We start from the raw sequence: 17093 nt of genomic DNA on the forward strand, positions 1-17093 counted from the left end.
CAATACTATATTACTATATAAAGGAGTAAATATCAAAAACTCACTAGATAAAAAACAAAACGAAAATACTTACTTATTTCAAGACTGATCCTTCACTTCTAAATAGAACTATCCTAGTATTCAGCATCAGTTTAGACTACCAGATGACCAACATGCCAATCTAATTATGGATCTTTTCAGAGCATACACTGGTATCTAATGAAGAGCTAAAAGCAGCCTGCTGCTATCAGGAAAAGGCCAAGAAGATTTTGGGGGTGGAGTCCAAGTAACCAAGCCAAATTAGTTAACTCCTACGGAATCATGAAAGTTTACATAATCTTTCTGGAGGGGAAGTAGGGTCTGAATGTATGATTTAACTGATGCTGACAACTCCTGTTGTGGTTTATAGACTTTTATTTTTATTGCTACAAATACATATGAAAAGATACTTTTTGTATTAGGCACTTCCACAAGAGTACAAATGAAGGAATGGTTAAGTGAGTATCTGTCACTAATCAATTTCACAGAAAAAAAAAAAGATAGTACTACTGATTTCTATTTCTTCAAAAATACATATTTTTAGAATTCTAACTATGATACTCCCCTGCTCAAGGAACTTTAATGTATTCCTACTACTTTAAGGTATGTCTCTAGGAAAAACACAAACTCTTTAGTTTGACATTTACAGGCCCTTCGCAATCTGGCTTCAGACTTTTTCCCAATTTAATGTATATTTACTCCCCTTCATAGATTTTACTATCCAGCCAAGGTGACTTACATGGGTATTCCTGTATTTAACCATTTTCTGCCTTCCTGGCTTTGCAGAGGCTTTCCTCAAGCCTAGAAGGCATTTCCTTATTATATGCTACCTTAGAGACTCTGAAGAAGAGCCAGATCTCCACCAGGAAACTTTTCCTGATCCTCTTTGTTAGTGATGACCCCTTTCTAAAATAATCTGGTTTACACTGAACTTCTTACATGGGATTCTTCCCTTCCCCAAGGTGAAAAGTCAGTGCCTTCAGCGCAGATGCCCTTTTTTTTTGCGTTGGTAATTTCACTGATATAAGGAGCTCTAGGTGAAGAAATTCTACCTAAGCAGAATAGTAACTATTTTGTGATCTTAAGGGTGTTGACTGGGTTTCTCAAAGATAAAGTGCCTTACCCAGTGGTCCAAGATAGCCTTCCTAATTATAAAGTTAGTTTTCTATTCACTACACCAGACACAACTCACTTTATACATAAAAAGTTGCTTGTTGGACTATGAGGTATAACTATTATATGTATTCCACAATAATCCTTATAATTATAAGGAAAGATAATTTGAAATCACAATGATGTAGAGATGACCTGGGGTTCTTGAAGGCAATGCCAGAAAATGACAATTTCTATAAATCCTATCATTCTAGAGAAGCTTCAAATAGTGTTGGGAATGGACTCTTTCTACTTTCTGTGAACCAGCTTAGCTAAGTGCACAAAGAAATAGCATATCATTAGTAGAATGAATATTTGATGATAAATTCTTTTGGTCATAACAGATGAAACAAAGAAAAACACAAATATAAAATCATATATGCACCAACTATGTTTGATTTAACCAATCTAGGAAATAATCTGATAAGGGTAGGTTGGAAAATTACCATTAAGATATAACTTAATATCTTCAGAGCAGCAAACAGTATCATCATCACCTGAAAGAATTAATGTACTTTGCAGTGATTCTCAAAAAAGCTGCTGGAGGCCACAAGAATACTACAGTATAAAGAAAATTCAAAATGTTTATTTGCAATTCACTTGTATCAAGGCGAGGTTCTTAACTAGTATACACAGAAAAGGAAGAGACAAATGACTTACAGTAATGGTAATACTAAAAATTCACCAACAAGGCCTAAGAATACTGAGGAGAGTTTTATTCTGAGGTGAAACATTCCTTGATTTCAAACCAAGAAGGAAGGATGATAAAGGGAAGGGAACTGAAAATAAGATGAAATGTAATGAGGACAAATATAAGTCTTGCCCTTAGGCTGAAGAATTTATCTTGGGAGAACTGAGATTAATTTGAGACACAATTTAAAAGGATCACTAACAAAGGGGTAGTGCGTCCTGAAGAGAATGAAGGGAATGGTTAGGAATCTGTAAACTGAGGTTCAGTGCAGAAAGAGATTTCTGAAGGCTTGATTATTATCTTCAAATATCGAAAAGGTTTTTATACGAAAGAGGGCTTACTCTTTCCAAAAACAAGGATAGAAATTATATGGAGGTAGATTTCAAAGGAATATGTCATCTAACACACTGACCACAGTAGAATGTGAAATAGTAAATATCTAAACTAGGCCACAAAACATAATTTATTTAATCCTTAATGTACTCAAAGTACAATATTATGGAATCTAACCACTATCTGTTAATGATCTTTATGGGGAAACTGCTTTTCCAAAATTCTAAACTGAATTCTAGATACATATGCTGTTATAGAATATATCATTTTATCTTTTACATTAGGCGAGAATGATGTTTACAACTTCATTTGTACTATACAACTTCATTTGTATTGTTCCGAGGTTTGAACTAAGCAATAAGCATTTTTAAGAGTTTACTGTGTTCCAGTTACCATACTAAATGCCTAGATATAAACAAAGGCAAAAATGACAGTTCCTGCCCCCAAGAATTTCACATTCTATTGGGGGATAAAACTATCTATGTACACAAGATAAACAGGGTAGGTAATCGCAGATCTTCCTTCTCAACCTCTTTGCAAAAAAAAAAAAACCAAAACATAAATTTACAGCACATCAAAAAGACCAACTACCTCTAAAAATCATTTAATGTAATGCACAAACATGGTCTAGGAACGAGAGTGATGACCTTGAGGAGGTCCTGCCACCTTCTATAGTTACCACATTAGTCAGTGAATCTGTCATATCAGTAGTCACCTCAGAACAGGATATGCCGTGATTACAGAACGGAAGGAGCCAAGAAAAGGAGGAGACTGGAAACATGGCAGTAGGAATTCCTTAATAAGGGGTGAGGGGACAACCACTGAGTCAAATGGTCCAAACAGGACCACCACCAGAGGGAGTGTATGCTTTGGACAGTTGAAGGGGAGTAGTACTGAGACCAAATCACCTCTAAAAGAGGGGCTTATTAATTTAGATGATTCAATGCACAGGTACAGATGCTTTCTTTTATTTCCTTTAAAAAACTTCAGGTAATTACTTAGAAAGATTCCTGGGGATTGGTTAAACTTCAATTGCTGACTCTAATTCAGTCCAAACCTTCATTATACAGATAAGAAAACTGAGGTTCAAAGAGATTAAATCATTTCAGAAAACTTTAGGATTACTCTTGCTGCTGTGAGGTGTCTCTACTACAAAAGAAAACATGTGATTCTCAAAAGTAAAAGCTGGGAAAATAAGTAACAGAGGCATCGTCTCCTCAATTATTATATACTTCATTTTAAAGAACAAATAATCTTCTTAATAAATATGTTCCTAAAGAGTTACAAACACATAAAGTGGATTTTGAAAAACTGAATTCTATTATAAGAGCATACAGAATGCAACAGAATGACATATAAAACTTCTCTGTGGGATGGTATGAAAAATCTGAAAGTCACAGGTGGTGACATGTTATGGAGGCAGTTTAAAATGCAAAAATTCATCAACTAAGTCATAACAAGGACAACATAACACAGATGGCCTCTCCAATTAGGGACCTCACAGGACCCAAAATAACTGACTGGTAAAGTTTAAGAAATCAGTAGTAGGGTCCATTGGTCTAGGTTTTTGTAAAAGGATTGAAAAAAAGAAAATGAAGAAAGTAAATTTTGGTATTCATTTAGATTTTAATTCAAATCTTAAAAAGTGAGGGCACATTCAAGAATATACTATAGATATAAATGTAACATGGGAGCTGATATATAAGAATGCTGTAATGAAAACTTTAGTATTATCAATAATTCTTTTGAAATGTAAATACAACTTCTAATTTATCTATTTCTTCCTAAATCAAATATTTAATTACCTTAGTAAACTAATAATAACAATAATTATTTATAGAGATTTAAAAAGTGCTTTTCTGTAATAATTTGAACTTCATAATATCCCTATGAAGGAGGTATGGTATGTGTTAATAGCCTAACTTTACAGATGAGAAACTGCAGCTTTACAAAGTTAAGTGGCTCACTTATGCTCATAAAGATATAGTGTCACAAACATATTACCTTAGTTTGCCTAACTCTCAAGTTCAGCACTTTTATCAACTACTGTCAATCCATGTGTAAACTCCCTTTAAGGCATAGATAAGAACCTTATCATCTGTGATTTCTGTCTTCCTATACATTTTCTCCAGGAGGTCAATCTGACTCTAAGTCCTTTAATCTTATAATAATACCTTTGTCCCATGTAGATACTGATTCTCTTTCTTTTTTGATCATATGCTTCCTCCTTGACATATTTCACAACACTTCTTAATGCACACGGTATTAGTGGTAATATGTTTCAACATATTTAAATGCAAAAATGTGTCTTTTCATTGTCCCCTGGGTGGTCCGAAATTTTGATTCTTCTGAAATTATGATATTTCATAATTCAAAGTCATGTTCTTGGAAGCACAGTAATGTTATCAAGATGAGTGTGTTTTAATCAAACAAATGATCAATTAATCATTTGTAAAACAATTAGTATATACCAGATTAAGTATGAAAAAAGCCCTACTCACAACGAACTTACATTCAAATGGAGGAGACAAGTACATACATAGATATATATAGCATAAAGTAAAAGTAAGTTGGCATATACACACAAATAACACACATACATATATACATACAAAATACTTAAAGGTAAGATAGTTTGGGGAAGAAAACACTGGCAGTTTGAGCAAAAAGAAAACATTTCAAACAGAAAATGATGCTTGCAGAAGATGGTTAGGAAGAAGAGAGAGTAAGGGAAGGAGGGGACGATATTAAGTCCAGTTTTGGACATGTAGAGTTTAAAATGTCTACAGGACATTCAATTCAAGTTGTCCAATAAACAATTAGAGATATAAATCTGGAGGTGGAAGGTCTCCAGGTATGCATATAGTTCTTCAGAACTTTTAAAACTATTGACTAGTTTTGATTATTTTTTTCTCTTCTTACTCTCCTAATTTACTTTCAAAAATACTATTTGCTCTATGGCATATCCCTTGAGGGTGAGGGAGGGTACTAAGAGAAATTCTGGTGATGCAAAAATCATCAATAAAACTTTTTTTTAAAGCTATTGCAATAGTTTAGGAAGTGAAGAGGGCCTGAATTAGAATGGTGGCTGTGTAAGTACAGAGAAGGGGATTTATATAGAGAAGTAGTGAAGTTAAAAATAACAAGATTTGGCAATGGATTGTATATTTTGTATGAATGAAAGCGAGGGGTAAAGGATGACACTAAGAATACAAAAGACAGTGGCAATAACACAAAGCAAACCAGCTCTGAGGTCTTACCTCACAGTCAGAAAATTGGCAAAGATTAAAAAAAATACAAACAGTTAAAGTTCAAGTGGTGGTGATAAGATAGGCATGCTAGTATAATGCTGGTTGAGCTGTAAAGTAATTGCCCCAATAATTAGATGACCCATCCTCCTGGGAAGCAATTTATGAGATTATGCAGTGGAGCTGCTATAATGTCCACAATCTCTGATCCAGAGATTTCTCTCCTAGGCATATACCCCAGGGAGGTCAATAAAGAAAATAAAGGTCTCCTATACACAGCAAGACATTTATAGGAGCATTTCTAGTAGCAGCAAAAAACTAAAAAGTAGATGCCTATTGATTAGGGAATGACCAAACAGCTGTAGAACATGATACCATGGAATAGTATTTTCCTGTAAGAAATGAATAGACAAACGTGGAAATTTATATAAAATGATACAAAGCAGAGAAAATGGAAACAGGAAAACAATATGTGTATTGTAATACATGACTGGCACAATATAAAAGGAAAGAGCAAGGAAAAAAACCTCAAAGTGTAATGACTAAAATTTCACCAAAGAAGAAATAAGTCAAGTCACCTCCATCCTACACTTCTCTGCAGAAGTAGGAGATTGGGGATATAGTCACAACCCATACTGCTAGTATCTGAAGAGATAAGAAAACATACCACCCTTCACTGAAAGATAAGAGGGACTACGAATGTGAAACACTTCACCTGTGTTAGATTCAGTTCATGCAATAATTTTATTTAATGGCTTTTTTCAGTTTTTCACTGTTACAAGGGGTGGCTCTTGGGGGAGGGGAAAAGAAACTATCTGGACATTAAAGCAATATAAAACAAAATCTGCAAATGTTTTTTAAAGGATGCGGAAAATCCTTTCAATTTGATCCTGATGTTTGCTTGAACTACTACTGTTCTACTTCCCATTCAAAGTCAAATTTTAGAAAAAATATCCATAGTCTTTAGTTTTCATTTTCTCATCTTCTCGTTTTCATCAGCTTGTAAGTTGGTTTTCATCCCTCCTATTTGACTGAAATCACTAATGATCTCAATTGCTAAATCCAACAACCTTTTCTTGGTGGTCTTCTTCCTTCTTATACTCTGTGCAGTATTTCACACTGTTGTCCCCCCTCCTTTTTTTCTATAATGTACTCTCTGAGTATTTATGATACTAACTCAACTCATATTTCTTCTCCTACTTGTTTGACCAACTCTTCTCAAGTCTCTTTTGCTAGATTATCATCCATGTCTTACCTACTCTGAACAGGTGTAAGGAAGGCCTCTTTCCTGGACCTTCCTATATATTTTTTACACTTCCTCTTTTGGAGACCTCATTATCTCTTGGTTCTCATTTGATGGTCATATTCACAAATTCACAAATTTATACATCTAGTCTAGGCCTTATCTTTCTTGAACTCCAGTCCCATATCTTCAACTCTCTGAACATTTCCAACTATATTTCCTAGACATCTCGAAACCAGTACATCCAAAACAGAACTCACTATGACAATCTTTAAAAAAGGTATTTCTTGATCTTTATTTTGTGTCATGGGTCCAAAGGAAACCTAATATTTTAGAAATAGAGTTACTAAATCTTTAAAAATTCACAGGTCCCCTGAAATCTTCTGCTATAAGTCAACATCCCCTACTAACTTCCCATCAATCAACCAGATTGAATACCTAGGAGTTCTCAATTTTTTTCTTTATCACCTCCTTATAAACCATCAGTGATATTCCTCAGAAGAAGGAAAGCTATTTAGGATCATAGATTTAGAGGAAGAAAACCTTAAAGATATCTAGAGGTATCTAAGATACCTTAAGGATAATCCAGAGCAGAAGTCCAGGAGTTCATAGATACATTTAAAGAGGTCTGTGAATTTAGATGGAGAGAAAAATTACATCTTTATTTTTCACTAACTTCTAAATGAAATTGAGTGTTGTCTTTAATTATGATTATTTTTTTAAAGTATCCTAAGAAGGGAACCACAGACTTCACCACACTGCCAAAGAGTCCATAACACACACACACACACACACACACACACACACACACACACACAAAATATTTAAGAATTTTGAATCTAGATTAATTGATTTGTCTAAGGTAACAAATAATAAGTGACTGAGCTGGAATTTAAACCTACTTCTCCTACCTTCAAATCAAATACCTTCTCCACACAGTTTCACACAAAGTTCCTCCCTTGAGAAAATGTTTTTTTTAACTTCCAGATCCTACTATACTATCTTGCATATGGTAACAACTGACCAGTGTGGTCACAAATTAAATTTAATCACCATTTGAAATTATTCTACTGAGAAAATGTTGAAATAAGAAATTTCTCTCTCTCACCACAATCTCCTATTCCATCACTCTCCCTCCATAATATAATCTTAAGGTTCATTAAGAGAGACTAAGTGACATGACAATACTACTGTACTCATGACCCTGGCTAGATCATGTATGAATACAGTGTACTTATGAAAAGAAATCAAAATGAATGGGGAGACTAAAGATCATGCCAGACAAGGATCAACTGATGAAAACCAGAATGTTTAAATTAAAGAAAATACTTAGAGGGGTCAGGGAGAAGTAATAGTTGTGTTTAAGTACTTGAAGGACTCCTGGGACAAGGGGATTACTTAATTTCTTTGGATCCAAGGATAAAACCAGCAAAAATGCAAGAAAGGAAAATACAAATTCGATGTAAAATAAAACTTCCAAACTGTAGCTGTCCAAAAGTTGGGGTTTAGTGCATCTTCTATCAGTGGACAAGATGACCACTTATCAAACTGTTTTAGAAGGAATCCTTCTTCTTCTTAATAATGACAACAAAAACCAATAATAATATTTATGTAGTACTTTGAAGTGTGTATAACTCTTGATAAATATTACACCATTTTGTCCTCACAACAACCCTGGGAAGTACATGTTGTTACTATCCTCATTTTACAACTGAGGAAAGTGAGGCAGACAGTGGTTAAATGACTTGCCTGGGGTAAGTGAGGTCATATTTGAACTCAGGTCTTACTGACTCTAGGCCCAGTGCTTTCTCTATATGATACAGAGCTGGAGGAAACCTTAGCAACAGTCTAACTCAAACTTCTCATTTTACAAATAATGAATGTGAGGTCTAAAGAGGTTAAATGACTTGCCCAAAGTTATACAATTAGTTGTATAACTAACTCCATATTCCAGGGCTCTTTCTGGCACATCAGTCCTTTTCTTCATTTGGGCATAGGTTAGACTGGATGACCACTTCTGAGGTCCTTTTCAACAATGAAGGTTACTAAGGAGTAGTTAGTTCAGTATCAGCTTAGGAGGATTCTCCAAATAAATGCCCTCAGGATTGGTGCATGCCCTGAACCACTTAACGATTTTACTAATGATCTGGACAAAAGGATGAATAAAAGGCTTATTAAATTAGCAGATAACAAAAAAAATTGGAAAGGATAGTTAACAGTGCATGATGACTGGGCCAGGATACAAAAATATCTTGACAGGCAACAAAAGTGAGAAAAATCTAATCTTACATCTGGGCTAAGAAAAAAAATTGACTTAATGAGGTGAAAGTAGGAAAAGAAAGCAGATGATCTGGGAAGGATATGGAAGTTTTAGTAGATTCTAAGCACAACATACATCAACGGTAAGATATGACCACCAGAAGAACCAATGTGTTCTGAGGCTACATTAAGCAATGCTTAGCAGCTAGGACTTGGGAAGTGAGAGTTCTAGTGTTCTCTTCCCTCCATAACTGGAGTATGATGCTTACTTCTTCCAAATGTTATATTTTACAAACTATAGGTGGGCAGTATCTGAATCAGGGCTAACAATTGTTGTGGCATGTACCTCTTTGAAAATGTGGTGAAACATATGGCACCCTTTTCTGAATAATGCTTTCAAAAATATCAATATGTAGGATTACTAAACCAACTATTGTGAATTATAGTCAACAAAATATTAAGCAAACAAGTTCACAGAGTCCAGGTTTTAAGAAATCCTGAATTAAAAGATCACAGAATAAAAGATTTCAATTTCAAAACTCCAATACAACTCCTTCATTTTCCAGATGAAAAACTGAGGCCCAAAGTCCAAGGGGGCACAGTCAAGATGGCAGAGTAGAAGGACATATGTGTTCCAAACTCTCCCCCCACAGTCTATAAAATATTTGTAAAAAAATGACTCTAAACAAATTCTAGAGTGGCAGAAGCCACAAAACGACAGAGTGAAAGAGATTTCCAGCACAAGACAGCCTGGAAGGCTAACAGGAAAGGTCTATCACACTGGGTTCCAAGCAGGGCTGTGCAACATGGCATGGACAGGACTGGAGCAAGCTGCAGGGTGCAGAATCACAGGTAGCAGCTATGGTTCCCAGATTTCTCAACCCACAAATATCAAAGACAACTTCAAAGGTCAGTGATAAAGCTCTTTCATCTGGGTGAGAGGGGTGTGTGGTCTGACCCCAGCACTGGTGCAGTAGCCACTGCAGCAGCACTATCCACTTTTAGAGCCCTCTGCCTAAAGACCCTGGGGCAACTGAGATGTTGATCTAGGTCTCAGTTCTGAGTGGTCATCCTGGGGTGAGGAGGAGCATTGGCATGGGGGAGCTGGTGGAGGGGACAGGGAATCCTACTCACAGATCCTGGGCAGAAAAGAGTGCTTGTGGTTGCTCACAGACCAGAGCCCAGGCCAGAAGGAGTAAACTCCTCTCCCTTTTTGGTGCCACCTCGGAGGAACTGTGAATTTACAAGTCCCTAGAGTATACTCTCCAGCTCACAAAGGACTCAAAAGTCAAGTAAGTGGCTGGGAAAATGCCCAAAATAGGGGAAAAAAATAAGACTATAGAAGGCTATTTTCTTGGTGAACAGGTATTTTCTTCCATCCTTTCAGATGAGGAAGAACAAAGCATACCATCAGAGGAAGACATAAAACTCAAGACTTCTACATAGAAAACCTCCAAAAAAAAAATGCAATGGTCTCAGGTCATGGAAGAACTCAAAAAGGATTTTGAAAATCAAGTAACAAAGGTAGAGGAAAAATTGGGAAGAGAAATGAGAGCAATGCAAGAAAATCATGAAAAGTGAGTCAACAGCGTGCTAAAGGAAATCCAAAAAAAAAAAAATGCTGAAGAAAATAACACCTTTAAAAATAAACTAACCCAAATGCCAAAACAGATCCAAAAAGTCAATGAGGAGAAGAATGCTTTAAAAAGCAGAATGGGATAAATGGAAAAGGAGGTTCAAAAGCTCACTGAAGAAAACAGTTCTTTAAAAATTAGAATGGAGTAGATGGAACCTAATGACTTTATGAGAAACCAAGAAATTGCAAAACAAAACCAAAAGAATGAAAAATAGAAGACAATGTGAAATATCTCATTGGAAAAACAAAAAAATCGATCCAGGAAAGCCAATTTAAAAATTATGGGACTACCTGAAAACCATGATCAAAAAAAGAGCGTAGACATCATCTTCCAAGCAATTATCAAGGAAAACTGCCCTGACAGTCTAGAACCAGAGGGTAAAATAAAAATGGAAAGAATTCACTGATCACCTCCTGAAAGTGATCCCAAAAGGAAAACTCCTAGGAATATTGTAGCCAAATTCCAGAGTTCCCAAGTCAAGGAGAAAACATTACAAGCACTCAGAAAGAAACAATTCAAATATTGTGGAAATACAATCAGGATAATACAGGATTTAACAGCTTCTACACTAAGGGACTGAAGAGCTTGGAATATGATATTCCAGAGGTCAAAGGAGATAGGATTAAAACCAAGAATTACCTACCCTGCAAAAGTGAGTATAATATTTTGGGGGAAAAAAGGAATTTTAATGAAATAGAGGACTTCCAAGCATTCTTGATGAAAACACCAGAGGTTAACAGAAAATGTGACTTTCAAATACAAGAATCAAGAGAAACAGGAAAGAGAAACCTTAAGGAACTCATTAAAGTTGAACTGTTTACATTCCTACATGAAAAGATGTTATTTGTAACTCATGAAACCTTTTTCAGTATTAGGGTAGTTAGAGGGAATATATATACATATATACATACATACATACATAGATATATGTATATAGTGGGTATGGGTATATATGTATGTGTATATTATATATGTGTAGGTATATATGTACATGGATGTATGTGCGTACATATATATGTATACATACATACATATATATACACACATATATAGAGGGCACAAGGTGAACTGAATATGAAGGGAGAATACCTAAAAAAAATAAAATTTAGTGTTAAATGGAATGTACTAGGAGTAAGAGACAGGAAGAGGTAAAATGTAGCAAACCACCTCACATAAAAGATGGAAGAAAGAGCTTTTACAATGAGGAGAAGAGTGGAGAGATGAAAGGAAATAATTGAGTCTTACTCTCATGAGATTTTGCTTAAGGAGGGAATAACACACTCAATTGGATATGGAAATCTATTTTACCCTGCAGGAAGGCAAGGGAGAAGGGGATAGGAAAGGGAAGATGATACAGCAAGATGGACAGCAAACTAGGGAAAGGAATAATCAGAAGCAAACATTATTGTGGGAGGACAGGTCAAAGGAAAGAATGGAATAAATGAAGGGCAGGATAGGACAGAGGGAAACGTGGCTAGTCTTTTACAACATAACTGTTATGGAAGTGCTTTGCATTGTTACACATGTATGACCTATATTGAATTGCTTGTTTTCTCAATGAGGGTGAGGTGGGGGGAGGGAGAGAATATGGAACTCAAACTTTAAGAATGAATGTTAAAAACTGTTTTAGCATGCAGCTGGAAATTAAGCTATACAGGCAATGGAGTACAGAAATCTATTCTGCCCTACAGTAAAATAAAAGGGAAGGGGGATGGAAGAAGGGTGGGTAATAAAAGAGAGGACAGACTGGAAGAAGGGGTGTATGCTGTGCTGGGGTGTGGGGTGGGGAGAGATGGGCAGAAAATTTTGAATTCAAATTCTTGTGGAAGTGAATGTTAAGAACTAAAAATAAAGAAATTATATATTAAAAAAAAAATTTGTCCAATTAAGTAGTAGAAACTGAATCTGAATCCAGGTCATCTTACTTGAAATCCAGCACTCTCTTTCCACTTTACCATACTGCCCTCAAGATCATTTAATCTGGACCCCTTATTTTTACAGACAATGAAACTGAGACCTAAAGAAGTGAAATTATTTACCTAAAGTCACACAGTAAGAATCAGAGCTAGAGTCTGAACCTGGATCTTCTAACTAAAAAGTCAGTACTCCTTCAACTATACCCCCCCCCCCCAAAAAAAAAAATCCCAATAGTTGAGCTAGATGGGCTCTCCTGGAAAGTAGTAGATTACCTATCCCCAGATGTGTTCAGGGGAAGGTTTGGTCATAATTTCTCAGGAATGTTGCAGTAGGGATTCCAATTCCTGCTCAAGACTGACTACTTAAGCTCTGAGACTCCTTTCATCTCTTATATTCTGTGATTCATTATTATCTAACATACTGTGAAGTTGAGAACCAATTGAAAAATGTGGATTTGCAATTCATTTGTGACTAAATATCTTATCTACAGTTATGCTCAAAGATACTTCAAAGATTATTCCTTCATAAGTAAAAGAACCTAACATAAGAAATCAACCTGTGATTATTCTCAGAGCACTTAAGTTCCAAGTTTTGTTCATCAAGTTATGGGGGGGGTACCACAGTGAAAAACACTAAATGCAGTAGTTAAACCAACATACATATTTTTTTAAATGCCCTTTTCCCTGTGTATATGAACAAAATGAGTCAGCAAAAGAAAAAAGATAAGAACCCATTTAGTTTTTGTTTTTTTTTACTTAGTGCTCTCAATTGCAAAATGCTACTTTAAATTGTCACCTTGTTCCAAAATGATGCTTCCCACTCTCAAAAATCCAATTTAGCCTATTTTACTGAAACAAAAAATAAACAAATAAAAACATTCTTTCTTATTCAATACTCACTTTCCTTAGCAGCACCAAAACCAAGTGCTTCTTTTAGTATGATGATGAGTAGAACTAAAAGGAATTTACCTAAAACTTAATAACTACAATTTTTTTAAAAGTGTACCTCTATGTATATTTGAATAGGTGTATATACATTCTTACATATGGGGTGCTCCAAAAGTTTTAATGCAATTTTAAACTTTTAAAGCTTTAAATAGCACTAAGATGTGGGATACCATCTCTATGTAAAAATTTAAACTAACTTCTTGAAAGCATTATAATTCTCAAAGGGAGTATAGAACAACCTTGTATAAAAATTCCAAACTTTAAGTAGACCCATATGGAATGAAGGCTGATGCAATTACCTGCAACATAAGCTCACAGTCATCTCTTCCAACAAAAATCATTTCTCGTGGCAGCCTGTGGCGGGTGCCTCCACTGCTCACCAAAAACCAGGATGTTAAGCTCATTTTTTGCTCAGCTTCTAAGTCTCTGGCAAGACTACGTCATCCTGCAGAGAGAGGCAAAGAAAAACACATTCAGATATTTTTAGCTGTAGTCTCTACTCAAAAAACACTGTGAGTACACACAGAACAGAATTCAAATAAGTACACAGCAGCATGATGTTTCTTTAAATGGATTATGTCCAGAGCAAATGAAAAAAGCTACTAGATTAATATTAGTCAAATAAACCAAAAGATTTTTTGAAAAACAATTCAAAAAGAAGGCATTAAAAACAAATAGATATTCAACTAATAAATACTTGACACAAGGAAAAGGTTTTTTATACCTCAAAGCAATTCATAATGGTCACGTGAATTAATGCCAAGACAATACTAGTGTCATACAGAGATCAAGAAATGTCATTGGATAAATGAAATGCAATCATTTTATTCATAATTGACTACAGAGAAAATAAGAAAAAAGTTAAACATCTGAAACAATTTAAACAAAAACAAATGAAATTCTACTTGCTTACTGAAGGATTACTGAGTGCAACAATGGCACCCTGTCTTCTCACAGATCCTCAATACATTTTCCATGAAAATATTATTCTATTTAAACTCGCAAAATAGTAAAATATTGTGAAATGGCAAAAATAAAACAAGATACCACTCTACAGAGTAAAGCCCAAAAAATAAAAAACAGAAAAAACAAAAACTTAAACAATATTAAGCATCATTTATATATGGCAAAGCATTAGTGTAACCCTTATATATGACAAAGAATTGGTTTAACCCAAACAATAGGTTACTAAATTTAAGAAAAGTACAAATAATCTAATCCATGATGTTAATTCTCTCAAACCATATAACTTATTACTGACAACCTATGTGAAATTCTTAGTCTCTCATTCAACAAACTCCTTACTGCAGCTGCTCAACAGTTTTCCATCTGTCTTTTCTGTCATATTCGACTGTTAGCAAATTGCCAATCCATTTAATATGCATAACTCAGGGATGTTGGTGGAAAATCATGACAAATTTTACATGAGAAAAAGTCCATTTAAATATGGTTTATAATATGTACATCTGAATATTATTAAATACTGAATTTAGGTATTAGGATTTAGATCAAGAGGAACTACACTGACATTTGTAAAGGAAAACTGCAAATAACTATATCAGGATGATAAAAATTAAAGTTTTCAACCTAACTTAAGTATAAGAATAGTAGACAGACATGGTGGATAACAGAGGGCAGCCTTAGAATCAGGAAGTCCCTGTTTCAAGAACAATCTCTGACCTATATATTATGTCCCAAGAACAAAATGCTTAACCTTTGATTATATGGACAGAACCTCCAGCACTGTAAATTGGAAAGCCTTGCTATAATTACATAGGGAGAGGGAGTTTCTATACTGTGAACTCCCTTTACATATCAATGAAATCACAGGTCCTGAATCAACCAAAACAATGGGGAAAACACCTAAAACATGTTACCTCATTATTCACAGCTAACTGCAAGCTAACTGCAAGCAGTGCATCTGACAACACAGAAAACACTCCACGCTGACAGTCATTCATTAATCTATCATAAAGAGACAGATGTTTGATTATTTGATCTCTGGGGCCATCATTTTCTTTTAAGGGATCTTTTCACTTACGTTACTGTAGTCACTGTATTGAGGATTTTTAAGTTTGTTTATTTCACTCTGCACCACGCCATACAACTCTTCCCAGGTTTTCTGGAATACCTTATAGTCTATATTTACTGTACAATAATATTCTATTACATTCATATACCTTAGTTTTTTTTAAACAATTTTCAGACCTTAGGTACCAATTTGGTTTCTGATCTTTACTACTTCAAAGAGTGATATTCTGAATATTTTGTTTGCAGAGCATTCCCAAAAGCCTTAGCCCAGTTTTAAGCTACTAAAACGTTTAAGTTTTAGCTTAAAACTAAAAGCTTTAGTAGCTTTAAAACTATAATAGTTTTTAGCTGCACTTAAACTTCTGGGACACTTCATAAACTGGACCATCATTTTTGTCTCTTGATTTCCTCAGAATATATGTACCAAGGTGGGATGTCTTGGTCAAACTATATGACCATTTAGTCACTTTTCTTGCATAATTCCAAACTGTCCTCCATAACTACTAGATCAATTCACAGCTCCTCCAATAATATATTAGTGTACATACAAATATATATCCTCTTCAACATTGACTGTTTTCACTTTTGTTGAGTCACCATTTTCAGTGTGCAGATTGTAAAGTAAAACTTCAAATTGCATTCATTTATATTTATTCTGTGTATATTCATATGTGCTTCCAGTTAAGAAGACAAGAAAAGTTATTAAGGAATTCAGATCTATCATATACACTCAAGTGAATATCTGAGCAGGATTCCAGACAAAGCAGACAAAGAAAACCAAAGAGAAATAGAAATAAGCTCCTTGATAGTCGAAACTATACAAAAAGATGGCCAGAAGTCACCGGAGTCTGGAAGAAGGGTCCACACTACAGAAGCCTATACAAACTTTGGTATATGTACACAAAGCTTAAGAATGCTTATAGAAAAGCTACTTCAGAGGAAAAAAGAAATCTCATGCAGAGAATTCTGGCATGTGAACAGGCTGGGGCCAATAAGGCTATGTTCATCCTGCATCTGTACCAGGAAAAGAAGCAAGGACAGGAGGCAGCCTAAGGCTGTCAGTCTGACCTCTAACCTCAGAAATCAGCATGGACTTGAGAGACGTGGCTTGAAGTTAAGGGGAAAGCAATAAGAATGGAAGTGAATGGCAACTCAATTTTCCATCTGAGGACTGTGGATTCAACTCACAGACTTAGTCAAGGACCTACCTGCAGGTGAGTTGCCTGGCGCAAAGGTGAACATATATTAATGATCTTTGAACCTACGGAGATTTCAATTAGCTAATTCAATTAGCTGAGACCAGCAACAGTCACCTAGAGCTCCAAATGGAAAGCAAATATATAATGGTGTTGCCCAGTCCCAAACCAGAATCTAGAGCTTATAAAGCACAGGCCAGGAAGACAATGATAAAAGTTCCTCCTACAGCTAACCACTGAAGGTATACTGAAAGTTTACAGACCTCTGGCTTGAGTCCTCCTATAACATAGCACTTGATTAATGGAGAAAAGAGCAGCAGGATCAAGAGAAGATCAGGGTCAAATATGGCACTGGCAATCATGCCAGGAGTTCACAGAACCTGGCCCAAACAAAAGTTTCAATTCAGGAAATAAAGGGCAG

General features: G+C 35.3%; 1 protein-coding gene across 7 annotated transcripts in view; it reads right to left on the reverse strand.

Annotated features, from left to right (window-relative positions):
- The window catches only part of CEP170 (centrosomal protein 170), a 173699-nt gene that overhangs the window by 132772 nt on the left and 23834 nt on the right, over positions 1-17093 (reverse strand). For all 7 annotated transcript variants that reach the window (XM_072647599.1, XM_072647598.1, XM_072647597.1 and 4 more), the window contains exon 2: positions 13745-13890. In XM_072647599.1, the coding sequence (XP_072503700.1) occupies positions 13745-13849 (105 nt within the window). In that variant the 5' untranslated portion in view covers positions 13850-13890. The remainder of the gene's footprint in view (positions 1-13744; positions 13891-17093) is intronic.

The sequence above is a fragment of the Notamacropus eugenii genome, chromosome 2 (genome assembly GCF_028372415.1).
Source record: "Notamacropus eugenii isolate mMacEug1 chromosome 2, mMacEug1.pri_v2, whole genome shotgun sequence".
NCBI classification, from domain to species: Eukaryota; Metazoa; Chordata; class Mammalia; order Diprotodontia; family Macropodidae; genus Notamacropus; species Notamacropus eugenii.